This window comes from Sapajus apella, unplaced genomic scaffold (assembly GCF_009761245.1).
Source record: "Sapajus apella isolate SASKATOON/1434 unplaced genomic scaffold, GSC_monkey_1.0 scaffold29, whole genome shotgun sequence".
Classification (NCBI taxonomy): domain Eukaryota; kingdom Metazoa; phylum Chordata; class Mammalia; order Primates; family Cebidae; genus Sapajus; species Sapajus apella.
The window spans coordinates 11,360,315-11,377,192 of record NW_022436969.1 but is presented as its reverse complement, the minus strand read 5'-3'; the positions used below and the strand labels follow the sequence as shown (position 1 = coordinate 11,377,192).

The 16,878-nt window shown below is 37.3% G+C and overlaps 1 protein-coding gene across 3 annotated transcripts in view; it reads left to right on the top strand.

Annotated features, from left to right (window-relative positions):
• YES1 (YES proto-oncogene 1, Src family tyrosine kinase) overlaps positions 1–8,237 on the top strand; it is a 97,489-nt gene extending 89,252 nt beyond the window's left edge. For all 3 annotated transcript variants that reach the window (XM_032293258.1, XM_032293260.1, XM_032293259.1), the window contains exon 12: positions 5,500–8,237. In XM_032293258.1, the coding sequence (XP_032149149.1) occupies positions 5,500–5,708 (209 nt within the window). In that variant the 3' untranslated portion in view covers positions 5,709–8,237. The remainder of the gene's footprint in view (positions 1–5,499) is intronic.
• The last annotated feature ends 8,641 nt before the right edge of the window (positions 8,238–16,878 follow it).

The following is a 16,878-nucleotide window of genomic DNA, read 5'->3' as shown; positions in this document are numbered from 1 at the left end:
GATAGATATTGGAGAATACTCTAAGCTTTTTGTTGAGACCCGAGAAAGTGCATACCCTAGGAGAAAGGGCAAAACTGAGCAAAACCTAAAACTAAGCCCTGACAGGTAGGTGATCTGCCAGTAAATTACAAATGGAATTAAACTTAACATCCTTCAGAAAAAGCTGACGTGATCCAGATAATCTACAGTGTATAATTCTAAATGTCTAGCATAAAATAAAAAGTTACTAGACATTTGAAGAAGGGAAGAGATGACTGATTATCAAGAGTTCAAAATCAGTAAGAGCAGACTCTGAGATAATTCAAATCTTGTAGTTAGCTAAAGGCTTCAAAATATCAATATATAGAATGTTAAAATAGAAGAAAAGTTTGGCAAAATAATGAAAAAAGTGGAGAATTTCAGGAGAATTGGAATCTATAAAAAATCAAATGGAAATTTTATTTATTTTTTAATTTATTTTGAGATGGAGTATGGCTCTGTCTCCCAGGCTGGAGGGCAGTGACACCATCTTAGTTCACTGCAGCCTCTGCCTCCCAGGTTCCAGTGATTCTTCTGCCTCAGCCTCCCAAGTAGTTGGGATTACAGGCACATACCACCACGCCTGGCTAATGGTTTGCATTTTTATCAGAGACAGGGTTTCACCATGTTGATCAGGCTGGCTGCAAACTTTTGATGTCAAATGACCTGCCCACCTCAGCCTCCCAAAGTGCTGGGATTACTGGCGTGAGCCACCACGCCTGGCCCTCAATTTGCAATTTTAGAATTGTAAAACATTATATGAAATTAAGAACTCACTAGATGGGCATAGTAGAAAACAAGATTAGTGGGTTCAGACCCAGTAACAAAGTATCCAAAGGTAATGCATAGATAAAAGCTAATGAAGAAGAAAGCAGAACAGAATGTATGAAACCAGTGGGCCATAGTGAAAAGGTCTAATTTATATGTATTGGAGGCCCAGAAGCAGAAGAGAGAAAAAATGAAACAGTAGCAACATTTTTAAAAAGTAATGGCTAAAAATCTTCTAAATATGATAAAACAAAATACCAACCCACAGATTCAGTAACCTGAAGTAACCACAGATTCAGTGAACCTCAGACAAAAAAAATAAACTCAGTGAAATTCAAGCAAACATATCATGGTCAAATTACAAAAATCAAAGCCAAACAGCTGTAAGGAGGTGGTACAGATTCAACATTCCTAATTCAAAAATCCAATATGCTCCAAAATCCAAAATTTTTTGAGCATTGACGTGACACCACAAATGGAAAATTCCACACTTGTCCTCATGTGACAGGTCACAGTCAAAATGCCATCAAAATTTTGTTTTGTGCACAAAATTATTTATTAAATTATGTAAAATTACCTTCCAGCTCTATGTGTAAGGTGTATATGAAACATAAATTGTTTTTTTTTTTTTTTTTTTTTTTTTTTTTTTTTTCGACAGGGTCTCATTCTGTCATCCAGGCTGGAGTACAGTGACACAATCAGGGCTCACTGCAGCCTCTACCTCCCTGGGTTCAGGTGATCCTCCCACCTCAGCCTCCCAAGTAGCTGAGACCACAGGTGTGTGCCATCCATCTAGCTAATTTTTGTATTTTTGTAGAGACAGGGTCTCACCGTGTTGCCCAGATGGTCTCGAAATTCATTTGCTTGCTCTGTCCTCCCAAAGTGCTGGATTACAGATGCAAGCCATCGTGCCTGGCTCATAAATCAATTTTGTGTTTAGACTTGGCTCTCATCCCTTAAGATATCTCACTTTGTATATTCAAATTTTCCAAAATCAAAAATCCAAAATCAGAAATACTTTCTGGTCCCAAACATTTCAGATAAGGGATACTCGGCCTGTATATTACCTACACAGGAACAACAGTCAGACAGCTAATTTTTCCTCAGATATGGAAGCCAGAAAAGAATGAAATTATGTCTTTAAACTGCTTGGGGGAAAACTGCTGATCTAAAACACTAACAATAAAAATATCTCACTAGGTGGGGTGTAAGTGACTCACGCCTGTAATCCCACCACTTTGGGAGGCTGAGGCAGGCGGATTTCGAGATCAGGAGATCGAGACCATCCTGGCCAACATGAAACTCCATCTCTACTAAAAATACAAAAATTAGCTGGGCGTGGTGGCGGGTGCCTGTAGTCCCAGCTACTCAGGAGGCTAAGGCAGGGGAATTGCATGAACCCAGGAGGTGGAGGTTGCAGTAAGCTGAGATTGTGCCATAGCACTCCAGCCTGGTGACAGAGGGAGACTCCATCTCAAAAAAAAAAAAAACTTACTGAATTTATAATGTATGTAAAAGTAGACTTTATGACAATAACACAAAGGGCAGAGGGGGTAAAGGAATAACAGGTAAACCGCTCTAAGTTTGGAACAGTTAAAAGTACTTATTTTGAGTAAAGTATAATAAACCAAGGAAGCATATTATAGTCTTAATGATAACTACTAAAATAATAAGATAACATAAAAAGCTAACAGAGGAGAGAAAAAAATCGAACAATGAAAAATGCTTGTAATCAAAAAGCAAGAGGGGAGAAAAGAATAGATGGAACAAAGAACAGGATGGTAGAATTAAACCCAGCTACATCCATAATTAAAGTACACTAAACATTCCAATTAAAAAAAAGATAAGACTGGATTTTAAAGACATACACAAGACACAAGTACTGTAATGGCATTTATTAGATACATACTTTAAGGTATTTAAAAATGACTGAAATTAAAAGGATGGAAAAAGATGTGCTCTGTAAATCCTAACCAAAGAAACAAAAGCCTGGGTAGCAGTAGACTGAATTTAAAGCAAGAAATAATACCAGGGACAAAAAGGGACATTTCATGATGATAAAAGGGTCAGTTCAGTAGGGAAACATAAAAATCCAAAATGAGCTATGTAATTACATAGCTTCAAAATGCATAAAAATTCATATGGTCAGGATATTCTAGTTAAATTCAATGTTCCGATGAGAATCCAAATGTAAACAATTTGTAGGTTGCCCGTCTTTAAAGTAGAAAAGGAGATACTTTAGGCCAGGCGCGGTGGCTCATGCCTGTAATCCCGGCACTTTGGGAGGCTGAGGCAGGTAGATCACGAGGCCAAGAGGTCCAGACCATCCTGGCTAACATGGCGAAACCCTATCTCTACTAAAAATACAAAACTTAGCTGGGAGTGGTGGTGGGAGTCTGTAGTTTCAGCTAGTTGGGAGGCTGAGGCAGGAGAATTGCTTGCACCCAGAAGATGGAGGTTGCAGTGAGCCAGTTGCGCCACTGCACTCCAGCCTGGATAACGAAGCAAGACTCCATCTTTTTTTTTTTTTTTTTTTTTTTTTTTTTTGAGACCTCCACCCAATCCGCAAGACTCCATCTAAAAAAAAAAAGGGAAAAGAGATACTTACTTTTTTTGATGATTTTAGAGGATTTGGAAAGAACTTTCCACATACAGCACAGGCCCATCCACTGCATGCTCTTCTCACAGTAGATTGTCCATTTCAAAGCAACAGCTTCTGTTTACTATTCTTATTTGGGGACAGTAATAAACCTTGATAAACGCCAACAGGGAAATGCTTACATTTATTGACAGTATGCTGAGTATTTACCATATTTTTTTTATTCTTCTTTTTTTTTTTTAAGACAGTTTTGTTCTGTCACCCAGGCTGGAGTGCAGTGACGTGATCTCAGCTCACTGCAACCTCCGCCTCCTGGATTCAAGCAATTCTTCTGCCTCAACTTCCTGAATAGCTGGGATTACTGGCATGTGCCACCACACCCAGCTAAGTTTTGTATTTTTAGTACAGATGGTGTCTTACCATGTTGTCCAGGCTGGTCTCAAACTCCTGACCTCAGGTGATCCTCCTGCCTCAGCCTCCCAGAGTGCTGAGATTACAGGTGTGAGCCACCACACCTGGTTGGCATAAAATAATAGTTCTAATTATCATAAAATTCTGAAGAGTGAAATGAAAGCTTATTAGTAATTAGAAGTTACTTTCGTAGGTTCTGGCTTATTTAGATTGATTAATCCTAACAGTCAATTAAAATAAAAGAACAGAGTAGAAAAAAAGTACCAAAAGGATTTTCCTAGCACAGCAAAAGAAAAAAAGTTTAATTATAGTAACCCTCATCAAATATTAATTCCCTTGCTCCTTTTCTCCTCCCCTGAAACAACTTCTTGTATTTCAATGGTTGGTAAAATATACTGGATTTCACTTTATTTATTTATTTATTTATTTATTATTATTATTTTTTTTTTGAGATAGTCACTCTGTAACCAAGGTGGAGTGCAGTGGCACAATCTCGGCTCACTGCAACTTCCGCCTCCCGTTCAAGTGATTCTCCCACCTCAACCTCCCAAGTATCTAGGATTACAGGCACCCGCCATTGTGCCCGGCTTACTTTTGTATTTTTGTAGAGACAGGGTTTCACCATGCTGGCCAGGCTGACCTTGAACTCCTGACTTCAGGTGATCTGCCCACCTGAGCCTCCCAAAGTGCTGAGATTACAGGCAAGAGCCACTGCACCTGGCCAGATTTCACTTATGAAGATGACACTACCTATTTAGATGAAAAGTTCGGGAAAACTTCCTTTTAAGTATTGAGTTTCAAAGTAATGTCATATAGGGTTTTTTAAAAAATAGTTTAAGAAATGTATTTTGAGAAATCAGTTATTCCTCAAAAAGAAATAACTAAAAATCTAAATAATGATTTAACCCCATTACATTTTCTTGAGAGAATCAAGTCCATTTTAAAAACCATTCCTGATTGGTTGATAAAGTTTACAAGAGGTATGAGGGATGGCCTGACTTGTAGGCAGGCAGGGAAGGTGATGCGCCAGATGGGAAGCGTGGTGGGGTTGTCGGCTTGGTGAGACACTGTCAGGAAAAATTTGGAAAAGGAGGCTTTTTGCTGGCCTGTGATAAGATGGGGTGAGCTGCTTATTATTAGGGGGTTGGGGGAAGGGAAATTATAAAGGAACACAAGATAGAAACTATGTGTAATATCTTGAAGAAAGTGAAACAGGTGATACTAGATAAGGACACTGTTTCAAGGAAGTAATTCGGTATAAAGTTATGTAGTTAGTATATTTGGCAAAACCAAGACTAGAACTTTCTTCTCAATTCCTGTTTTAAAATATTTTCAGACACAATCTTGCCACCACTCCTCAGTAGCCCAAGTTTGGTCATTGTTTAATGTTAACATTAGAAAGTACCAGTACCTCAGAGTGGCTCCCTAATTCTTACTAATCAAATGGGGTTGGCTTTTGAAGACATTAGTATTAAAAATAAGATATTAGGTAGAATGAAAAATTAGACATGTTAAAACATAGGTTAGCATTTTCTAAGCTTTTCTTGATACTCTCCTTCAAAATATATTTTGTTGCTTTGTTAAAAGAATTATTTCACTAAATAAACTTAATATACTTTGAATCAGTTAGTGGCTAAGGGGTTTATGTTTTCCTAGTGGTAGTTAGGACCATTGTTCTTTAATGTTTTAATCTTGTGTGTTAGGTATGGTGAACCGTGAAGTACTGGAACAGGTAGAGCGAGGATACAGGATGCCCTGCCCTCAGGGCTGTCCAGAATCCCTCCATGACTTGATGAATCAGTGTTGGAAGAAGGACCCTGATGAAAGACCAACATTTGAATATATTCAGTCCTTCTTGGAAGACTACTTCACTGCCACAGAGCCACAGTACCAGCCAGGAGAAAATTTATAATTCAAGTAGCCTATTTTATATGCACAAATCTGCCAAAATGTAAAGAACTTGTGTAGAGTTTCTACAGGAATCAAAAGAAGAAATTCTTCTTTACTCTGCATGTTTTTAGTGGCAAACTGGAATCCCAGATATGGTTGCACAAAACCACTTTTTTTGTTCCCAAGTATTAAACTCTAACGTACCAATGATGAATTTTCCAACCTGTTTCAGGGTCCAAAGAAAATAGAGCTAAGATACTGATGACAGTGTGGGTGATAGCATGGTCATGAAGGACAGCGAGGTTACTGCTTATAAATCATTTTCTTTCTTTTCTTCCCCAAACTCAGAATTGCTCAAAGGAAATTATTGTTACCAATACAACTTGAGAGATAAAACACTATACCATAATGAAATCTAAAATTAAGGAATATCATGGGACCAAATAATTCCATTCCAGTTTTTTAAAGTTTCTTGCATTTACTATTCTCAAAAGTTTTTTCTAAGTTAAATAGTCAATATACAGTCTTAATATATGCCTCCTTTTGCATGGACATGGGCCAGGTTTTTCAAAAAGAATATACACAGGATCTCAGACTTGATTAAATATTAGACCACAGAAGTGGAATTTGAAAGTATAATACAGTATGTTAATATTCATATTCATGAAACTGAAAAGTAGAATAAGAAATTTTTGACTTCAGTCCTTTTCTGAAGAGTTTGCCTTAGAATAATGAAGGTAACTAGAAAGTGAGTTAATCTTGTATGAGGTTGCATTGATTTTTTTTTTTTTAAGGCATTATGTAATTGAAGCTACTATCCAGTGAAAGGGAAATCTTTTAATCTTTAGATAGCATGCAAAGTAAGACCCAGCATTTAAAAAGCCCTTTTTAAAAAACAGACTTGGTACTGGTGAGATATTGCTAATATGTCCTTATGGTGATGGGTGCCACAAATAGAAAATATGACCAGATCAGGGACTTGAATGCACTTTTGCTCATGTTGAATATAGATGAATAGAGAGGAAAATGTATTTAAATGAAATACGAGAAAAGAAAATGTAAAAGTTTTGCAAGTAGAGGGATGGAATGAAATGTTTAATGTTGATGTCATAGAGTGACAAAATGGCTTTGCTGGCACTGAAAGCTCCTCACTTAGCTATGTTCTGAGACTTTGAAGAGAATTATAAGGTATAACTATAAACTAATTTTTCTTATACACTAAATGGGTGTTATTTGTTCAAAATAGTGAAGTTACAGCTTCACATTAATTCCAGTAGTATATGGCTTTTATGCAAAACATTTTTAGAACTCCAGTTTTCAAATCATGTTTGAATCTACATTCACTTTTAAATGACCACTTAATGGTGGTCATTTTTTTCCCTTTTAGAATATATTAAATAGTTCATTTGGGGAGGAAAACTTATTCTGAATATTAACAGTGGGGGAAAAGGGGACAGTTGTTTTTACCTTAAAGTACGAAAGTGAAACATACAAAATAAGGCTGATTTTTAAGAGTAACTCAAAAAATTCAAAATACAAATTTGAATAGCAGCACTAGTGATTTAAGTGTCTGGCAAAGGAAAAATTGAACCTGATAAATAAAATGAAGGTCTGGTGTGTATGTTTTAAAATACTCTCATATAGTCACACCTTAAATTAAGCCTTATATTAGGTTCCTCTATTTTCAGGATGTAATTCTTAACTATCATTATTTACCTGATTTAAGCATTAAATTTGAAATTCTGTGCCATGGCATATATGTTCAAATTCAAATCATTTTAAAATGTGACAGAGGGACTTCATGCAAGTTGGCAGTGGTTCTGGTACTAAAAATTGTGGTGGTTTTTTCTGTTTACGTAACCTGCTTAGTATTGACTCTACCAAGAGGTCTTCCTAAGAAGAGTGCCGTCGTTATTTCCCCTTGTCAACAACTTGTGACATGAGATTTTTAAAGGGCTTTATGTGAACTATGATATTGTAATTTTTCTAAGCATATTCAGAAGGGTAACAAAATTATGTACTAAATCTGATCAGGAAAGTAAGCCAGGAAAAGTTGATAGTATTCATTAGTTTTTAACTGAATGGAGCAGTTCCTTATATAATATCTTGTATAATAGGGATAAAACACTAACTTAATGTGTATTCATTTTAAATTGTTCTGTATTTTTAAATTGCCAAGAAAAATAAGCAAGTTTGTATATTTGAAGATTTTTTCCCAACAGCTTTTCGTCTTCAATGTCTTAATGTGGAAGTTAACCTTTACCAAAAAAAAGAATTTGGAAAAAAAGCTTCTAACAAACCTTTTTTTAATGAATAATGGTAGCCTAAACTTAATATTTTTATAAAGTATTGTAATATTGTTTTGTGGATAATTGAAATAAAAAATTCTCATTGAATGTATCTATCAGTCTTTTGAGTTGCTATTCATATTCCCATTAGTTTTTTAAAAATTGGTATATTGTGAATTTCTTCCATTGGAAAAAAAAATGTTCAGTTACTTGTAACTACTGAGCAGAATGTAATCCTTTATTAAATTCAGAACATTATTGAACTTGTTCTTTGTGATCAGTTTTCCATGTCAGATGAGTGACATTATTTTTACAAGTATTTTCTTCTTTTTAAAATTATACCAGCAAGTAATACAGAAACCTAAGTAATGTTGAATGGAGCTATTCACAATCTATGTGAAGAATTTAAAGTACAATGACCCCTTTTATTATAAGTTAAGGGGCCTAATTTTTTAGACAAGAAAAATATATGAGCTTTGCCTTATCTCTGTGTTTTATAATTATTATATAGATATAATGAAAATAAAATTATACTAAATTTTGGTCATTCAAAAGCATTTATTTTCAATAAAATAATAGTGTTAATTACATTTTACTATTATCTAAAATTATTAGCTTTTTCCCTGATTTCTAAAACACTTCATTTAGTAAACATTTATTATTATTGTAGTATAGCAGTAGTTCCTCAATTTAAGAATGTTTTTGGCCAGGCATGGTAGCTCACAGCTGTAATCCCAGCACTTTGGGAGGCCGAGGCGGGCGGATCATGAGGTCAAGAAATCAAGACCATCCTGGCCAACGTGGTAAAACCCCGTCTTTACTAAACATACAAAAATTAGCTGGGCATGGTGGTGTGTACCTGTAGTCCCAGCTACTCGGGAGGCTGGAGCAGGAGAATCACTTGAACCTGGGAGGCAGAGGTTGCAGTGAGCCAAGATCTTGCCACTGCATTCCACCTTGGCAACAGAGTGAGACTGTCTCAAAAAAAAAAAAAAATATGTTGCTCTAGTTTCTTGTCTGCCTTTTAATTTCCTTTTTTATGCTTAGAAGTCATTGTCCACCCCAAGATTAATATTTAACTGTGTTACAGTTTATACATTTTTTTTGAGACAAGGTCTTGCTGTTGCCCAGGTTGAAGTGCAGTGGCACCATCGTGATTCACTGCAGCCTTGACCTCCCAGGCTCAAGCAGTCCTGACACTTCAGCATCCCAAGTAGCTGGGAGTACAGCCGCGAGACACCTTGCCTGGCTAATTTTTCATACTTTGTAGAGACAGGGTTTTGCCATGTTGCTTAGGCTGATCTCACAACTCCTGAGCTCAAGTGATCTGCCTGCCTCGGCTTCCCAAAGTGTTGGGGTTACAGGCATGAGCCATTGCGCCCAGCCCTATAGGTTATGTTTTTTAAAAAGCATTTTAATTCATTTGGAAGTTGAATATAAAAGGTGACTTAAGGACCAGGCACGGTGGCTCACGCCTGTAATCCTGGCACTTTGGGAGGCCAAGGTAGGTGAATCACAAGGTCAGGAGTACGAGACCAGCATGGCCAACATGCTAAAACGCCGTCTCTACTGAAAATGTAAAAAATTAGCTGGGTGTGGTGACAGATACCTGTAATCCCAGCTACTTGGGAGGCTGAGACAGGAGAATCGCTTGAGCCCAGGAGGAGGAGGTTGCGGTGAGCAGAGATCATGCCATTACACTTCAGCCTGGGTGACAGAGCAAGATTGCCTCAAAAAAAAAAAAAAAAAAAAAAAAATTTAGCATGATTTTTTTCCCCATATAGGTAATTTTCTCATCACCAATTATTGGTAAATTTATTCCCATTGATTTAGGTTTCCTTTCTTTATTACACATATATCTTACATCTGTTTTGTCCAATTATCTTTCATCAAAGCATTTTGATTACTGTCACTTGATAATGCATTTTAATAATACAGCAAGTTTCCTTCACCATTCCTTTTCTTAAAATTTTAGCGTCCTGACTATTTATTAACTCTAGCCTTTTTTTTTTTTATATTCCTATATAATTTGTGAGATTTTGGTTGGGATAGCATTATGCTTATAAACTAATTTGGTAAGAATTTGCATCTTCCATCAGGCTTCTCATCCCATTTGTGCAAGTCTTCATTTAGATAAAGTTTTTCTCTAAGCTTTCTATGTGGAGTTGGAAGATGAGTCTCATCTTGTGTTTGATTACTCTGCTCAAAGGGTGCCATTCAGTGCTTCTGGAGACCAGATTCCCATTTTGTTACAAAAGAAACCAATAAACAACATGCAGAGATGAAAAACAGTGTGCTCCAGTAGTGTTTATTTCCCTAAAATCAACTCCTCCCTGTCTTTCAGTATCTCCTTTTTTTGTTTAAACTACATCAAGTTGAGTTGTTGCCACTGACGACTATAGTCCCGATTAATTTTCAAATTGTTAAGAGGGAAAGGAATACTTCTGATTAAGCAATCTCTGCCCAGTGTCATTCGTTTGCCCTCCACATCCAGACTGCCTGCTCCTACCAGAAGGCTGACTTGTACTTATCAGGGGGCTCTCGATTCCTGTTACGGGAGGCCAGTGAGGAGCTCTAGCAGACAGGAGAAAAACAGAGAGGGCAAGGTATTTATTCTCTGGGCTCCCTCCTTGAGAATCTGGGCTGGCTATGTCCTTCAGCTCCTCGCTATCCAGCTTCCCTCATACACCTTTCTTTTGGAGACTGCTAGCAGCTTCCATTCCATATGTTTTCTGCCTTAAGGTTGATGACAGTTTTGCTGCTACTAATGCTGCATTAATCCTTGTGGTTTCTATCCTGCCCCACCTCTTTGTAAATAAATATCCTTGATTTGAAACTTTTTTGTTTGTTTTTTAGAGATGGTCTCTGTCACCCAGGTTGGGGTACAGTGGCAGTGGCATAATCATAGCTCACTGCAGTCTCCAACTCACAGTCTCAAGGGATCCTCCCACCTCAGCCTCCAAAGTAGCTAACACAGCACAGGCCACCAAGCCTAGCTAATTTTTTTTTTTTCTAATTTTTTTTTTTTTTTTTTTTTTTTTTTAATGTAGAGATGAGGTCTTGCTATGCTGCCTATGCAGGTCTCGAACTCCTAGGCTCAGCAATCTTTCCACCTTGGCCTCCCAAAGTGCTGAAATTACCAAGTGTGAGCCACTGTGCCTGGCCTCTTGATTTATCTTAATTCGAGAATGCCAGCTGTTTCCAGTTGGGACCCTGGCTGATACTCATTATGCCAACAGCTGTATCAGAAAATAGGAAACTCAAATTATCACATCAAAGTGACAGTTTATATAAAACATTTTCAGTGCTATGTATACAAAATTGCAGCAATATATGCAATATTAAACGTAAAATTACAAGACTTTTTTTTTTTTTTGCTCAGCCTATCGAGAAAATTACAAGACAATTATTAACTGTGAAGCGAGCATACCAAATCTTGAGAATTGGCACCATCTTGGCTCACTGCAACCTCTGCCTCTCCGGTTCGAGCAATTCTCATGTCTCAGCCTCCTGAGTAGCTGGAATTACGGGCGTGCACCACCACACCCAGCTAATTTTTATATATTTATTAGAGACAGGGTTTCACCCTGTTGGCCAGGCTGGTCTCAAACTCCTGATCTCAAGTGATCCACCCACCTCAGCCTCCCAAAATGCTGGGATTACAGGTGTGAGCCACCACAACCAGCCCAAAACAAATATATTTTTTAAAGTTTTTCAATGCCTATTTTCCCAATGTTAGTAAACATTTGTTGTTAAAACTGAGAATGTTCAATTCGCTGTTTAACTGCAGTTCAAAAATGAATTTTATTAGTTGAATTTTAAAATACATAGGAAGGAGGCTGGATGTGGTGGTTTATGCCTGTTATCCCAACACTTTGGGAACCTGGGCCAGAGAATTGCTTGAGCCCAGGAGTTCAAGACCAACCTGGGCAACATGATGAAACCCCATCACTACAAAAATTAGCTAGGCATGGTGGTGCGTGCCTGTGGTCCCAACTACTAAGGATCACGTCACTGCACTCCAATCTGGGAAACAGAGTGAGACCCTGTCTCAAAAAACAACAAAACTAGAAATGAGACTTAGTAAAACAATAAAAGCTAAATAGATAAAATGTGAAAATTCTCCAGTAGGAGGAATAGCCCCTGGGACCTTTAAGAAACATAGGATATTCAATTTTAAGATGCTTGCACAGTCCTTGTTACCCCAAACCTTCCTTCAAGTCAGCTACACACAGCTGTGAGGCAGTGACCTTTAGGGAAGAAAAGGAATTCAGTCACGGCCAGAAGGTATAATGACAAGGTACAAGAAAGGGTAGGGATGGATTTCATAACCTAGTTTAAATGCAGTAGGAAATAAATTCAGCAAATAAACTAAATCAGGTAAATAGAAAAGTCCAAGTACTTACAGAGATGCTTGGAGAGACACTGGATTTCAAAGGGACATGGGGTAGGGGTTCAATCCAGCTTCACTTCAGTCTTAAAGGTCAAGTAAACTTGACTAAGTTGGAGGACTTTGACAATCCAAAGTAAAAAATTGTCACTATCCTGTGATAATAGGGGTGAGAGAAATAGAAAGTAAAACCTTGCAGTTGGCCAAAAACGTTGACAGTGATTCTAATAACTGAATTAAAGTGATGTGGCACCTAAAGTTTATCAGATTCCATTTATTCACACATAATTACCTATTTTCACGGAAAGTCTTAACTCTCCTAAAACATTGAGAGGATATACCATGGAACTAGATGGCAAACTTGGTTTGGTTGGTTTTGTAATCTTTACCATTGCTAGAAAGTTAGAAAAGGGTGGCATTAGTTCAGCAAATTTTGAGAAACTTGTGGAATCAGAAGAAACTCAATCTAAAATACAAGAAAACATTTTTGCAGAGTTTTAAGTGCAATTTCAAAGAAAATTCAAACTTAGAATCAAATTCAAGGAGGAGGCAGCACCCCAAAGCAACATTTTGGTTTTATTGACATATAATTTACATACAACAAAGCTCACCATTTTAAGTGTACCACTAGATGAGTGTTTTACAAATGTATACAGCCATGAAACCACTACCACAGTCATGGAACGTTTTCATCAATTCAGAAAGTTCCATTATGCCCTTTTACAGTCAATCTCTTCCATTCACCCCTGACCCCTGGCAACCACTGAGTGTTTTCTGTCACTATAATTGTACATCTCTAGGGCTTTTTATAAATGGAATCATATGTAGTCACTGTGTAATATATTTCATCCAGCATAATGCTTTTGAGATTCATCTTTTTATGGTTTAGTAACATTCCATCATATGGATATACCACATCTTGGTTTTGTCCTTTTTCCAGTTGATGGATGTCTAGATTGTTACTAGTTTTAGACTGTCACAAAGCTGCTATGAACAAATACAAGTTTTTATTTTAAACATAGGTTTGAGCCAGGCACGGTGGCTCACACCTGTAATGCCAGCACTTTGGGAGGCCCAGGCAGGTAGATTGCCTGAGCTCAGGAGTTTGAGACCAACCTGGGCAACATGGTGAAAACCCGTCTCAAAAAAATTTAAAAAAATAAATAAACATAGGTTTTAAGTTCTCTTGGATAATTACCTATGAGTAGGATTACTGAGTTGTATGGTACATGTATGTTTAACTTTCTAAGAAACTGATAATTTATTTTCCAAAGAAGCTATACCCTTTCACACCCCTCCAGCAATATATGAGAGTTCCAGCTGCTTCACATCCTTGCCAATACTTGGTATTGCCAAGTATTTTAATTGTGGCCATCCTGGTGCATGTTAGTAGTACATCATTGTGGTTTTAGTGTGCATTTCCCTAATGACTAATAATGTTGAGTCTTTTCATAAGCTTATTTCAAATTCATATATCTGCTTTGGTGGAATGTCTATTAAAATCTTTTGCCCATTTTTGTATCAAGTTGCCATCTTACTGAGTTGTAATTTTTTCAATATTCTGCATACAAGTCCTTCAACAGAAATATGTTGCAAATATTTTTCTCCCAATCTACAGTTTGCTTTTTCATTTCCTTAGTGGTTTTTATCAAAGAGAAAACATTTTTAATTTTGATAATTTACAGTGTTTTTTATGATTCATGCTTTTAGTGTATTGTTTGCTTTATCCAATTAGAAAAGATTTTCTCCTGTGTTTTCAGTTTGATAATTCTAGCTCTTAAAATTTAGATACGTATTCCACTTTGAAATGAGTTTTGTGTATGATATAAGGTAAGGATCCAGGGTTGTTTTGTTTGTTTGTTCATATGAATATTCAATTGTTCCAGCGCCATTTGTTGGAAAGACTATCTTACTCATTGAATTTCCTTGGTTCCTGTTTTTAAAAATCAACTTACTACATATGTTTGGGTCTATTTCAAGACCTCTTCTGTTCCATTGATCTACTTGTCTGTCTTTATGCCAATTTCACATTGACTCAATTAGTGTAGCTTATAGTAAGTCTTAAAACCGAGTAGTTTAAGTTCTTCGGCCTTGTCCTTTTTTAGGATTATTTTGGCTATTCAAATTTCCATATAAATTTTAGAATCAACTTGTCAATTTCTTCAAAAAATCCTGCTGGGGATTCAGATTAGATTGCATTGAATTTTTTTATTATTATTTTTATTTTTTAAAAGACGGGGTTTCACTATGTTGGTCAGGCTGGTCTTGAACTGCCAACCTCAGGTGATCTGCCCGCCCGCCTTGCCCTCCGAAGTGCTTGGATTACAGGCGTGAGCCACCACACCCAGCCAATTGCATTGAATTTGTAGTTCAGTTTGGGAAGAACTGATATTTTAACAATATTGAGTCCTCCAATCCAAGAATATGAATTTCTCTACATTTATTTAGATCTTTTTTTCTCTCAGCAATGTTTCATAGTTTTCAGTGTGCAAATCTTGCATATTTTTGTTAAACTTGTGTTATATTTTTGATGCAATTGTTTTAAGAAGTATTGTTTTCTAATTTCAGTTTCCAATTTTCATATTACTAGCACATCAACTATAATTAATTTGAATTGACCTTGTATCCTGCATACTTGCTAAACTCAGTATTAGTTCTAGGAGCTTTCTTCATAAGTTGCATAAAGACAGTTTTCAACAAAGACGAATAAGCATGTCACCCAAGAATAAACAGGTTTACTTCCTTTTCAATCTGCCTTTTATTTCTTTTCTTGTTATATTACCCTAGCTAGAACCTGCAGTACTATGTCAAATAGAAGTGGTGGAAGCAGACATCCTTTCCTTGTTCCCAATCTTAAGGAGAAAGCAGTAATCATTCACTATAAAGTCAGCTCGTGGCTGTTTCTAGCTTCAGAGAATTGTTATAATTTCTTCCTTAAATGTTTGGTGTAGAATTCACCAGTGAAGCCATGGGCCTGGTGCTTTCAGTTTTTGGAAGGCTATTATTTATTCAAGTTCTTTAATAGATATAGGCCTATTCTGATTGTCTGTTTCTTCTTGTGTGAGTTTTGGCAGATTGTGTCATTCAGTGAACTGGCTTATTTCATCCAGGTTATCAAGTTTGTGGACATAGAGTTCTTAGTATTCCTTTATTATTTTAACATCCATCGAATCTATAGTAACGTTCCTTCTTTCATTTTTGACATTAATAATTTGCATTCTCTTTTCTTGCCTGGTTAGAGGCTTATTGATTTTATCCACGTTTTCAAAGAACCAGTATTGAGACAGAGTCTTGCTCTGTTGCCAGGCTGAAGTGCAGTGACAAGATCTCGGCTCCCTGCAACCTCCCCCTCCCGGGTTCAAGCAATTCTCCTGCCTCAGCCTCCTGAGTAGCTGGGACTACAGGTGCACACCACCATGCCAAGCTAATTTTTGTATTTTTAGTAGAGACAGGGTTTTACCATGTTGACCAGGGTGGTCTGGATCTCTTGACCTTGTGATCTGCCTGCCTCGGCCTCCCAAAGTGATCTGAGCCATTGAGCCCGGCCAGAACCAGCTTTTATTTTCATTGATTTTTCTCTGTTGTTTTCCTGTTTTCAGTTTCACAGATTTCTGCTTTAATTTTTGTTATTTCTTTTCTTCTGCTTTTTTTTAAAATTATTATTATTATTATTATTTTGTTTTTTTGAGTTGGAGTCCCCCTCTGTCACCCAGGCTGGAGTGCAGTGGTGCAATCTCGGCTCCCTGCAACCTCCACCTTCTGCATTCAAGTAATTCTCCTGCCTCAGCTTCCCTAGTAACTGGGATTACAGGTGCACACCACCACACCCAGCTAATTTTTGTATTTTTAGTAGAGATGGGGTTTCGCCATGTTGGCCAGGCTGGTCTCGAACTTCTGACCTCAGAAGATCTGTCCATAACGCCATTCCAAAGTGCTGGGATTACAGGCGTGAGCCAGGGCGCCCGGCCTCATTTACTCTTCAAAGCATTTCCCAGAGGCAGGAACTGTACCGCACACCGCTTTTCATATAAAATGGTATGAAAAAGCGTGTGTGTGTGTGTGTGTGTGTGTGTGTGTGTGTGTGTGTGTGTGGTGTGTGTGTGTGTGTGTGTGTGTGTGTGTGTGTGTCGGTGGGTGGATGTGCGCGCGCGCGTGCGCAAACTTTTTTTTTTGGCGGGGCAGGGTGTGGAGGAAGGGAGTGTCCATAGTTTTCACCATGATCTCACAGGCATCCTATAGTCCTGAAAAGTAAAGAATCCCTGCAACCCAGATGACGGAGCCCAGGTATTGCAGCCAAGACACTGACACCTAACTAACTGTGTGGCCCTGGGTAAGTCACTTATCTCTTTGAATTCCCATTTTTTCACCAATAGAATTTAAATGGCATCTACCTTGCAGGGTTGGGCCATAAGAGGTAAGATAAGTATGTTATTTTTTTGTTATTTTTTTATTTTTAATTTTATATATATATATTTTTTTTCTTTCTTTTTTTTTTTTTTTTTTTTTTTTTTTTT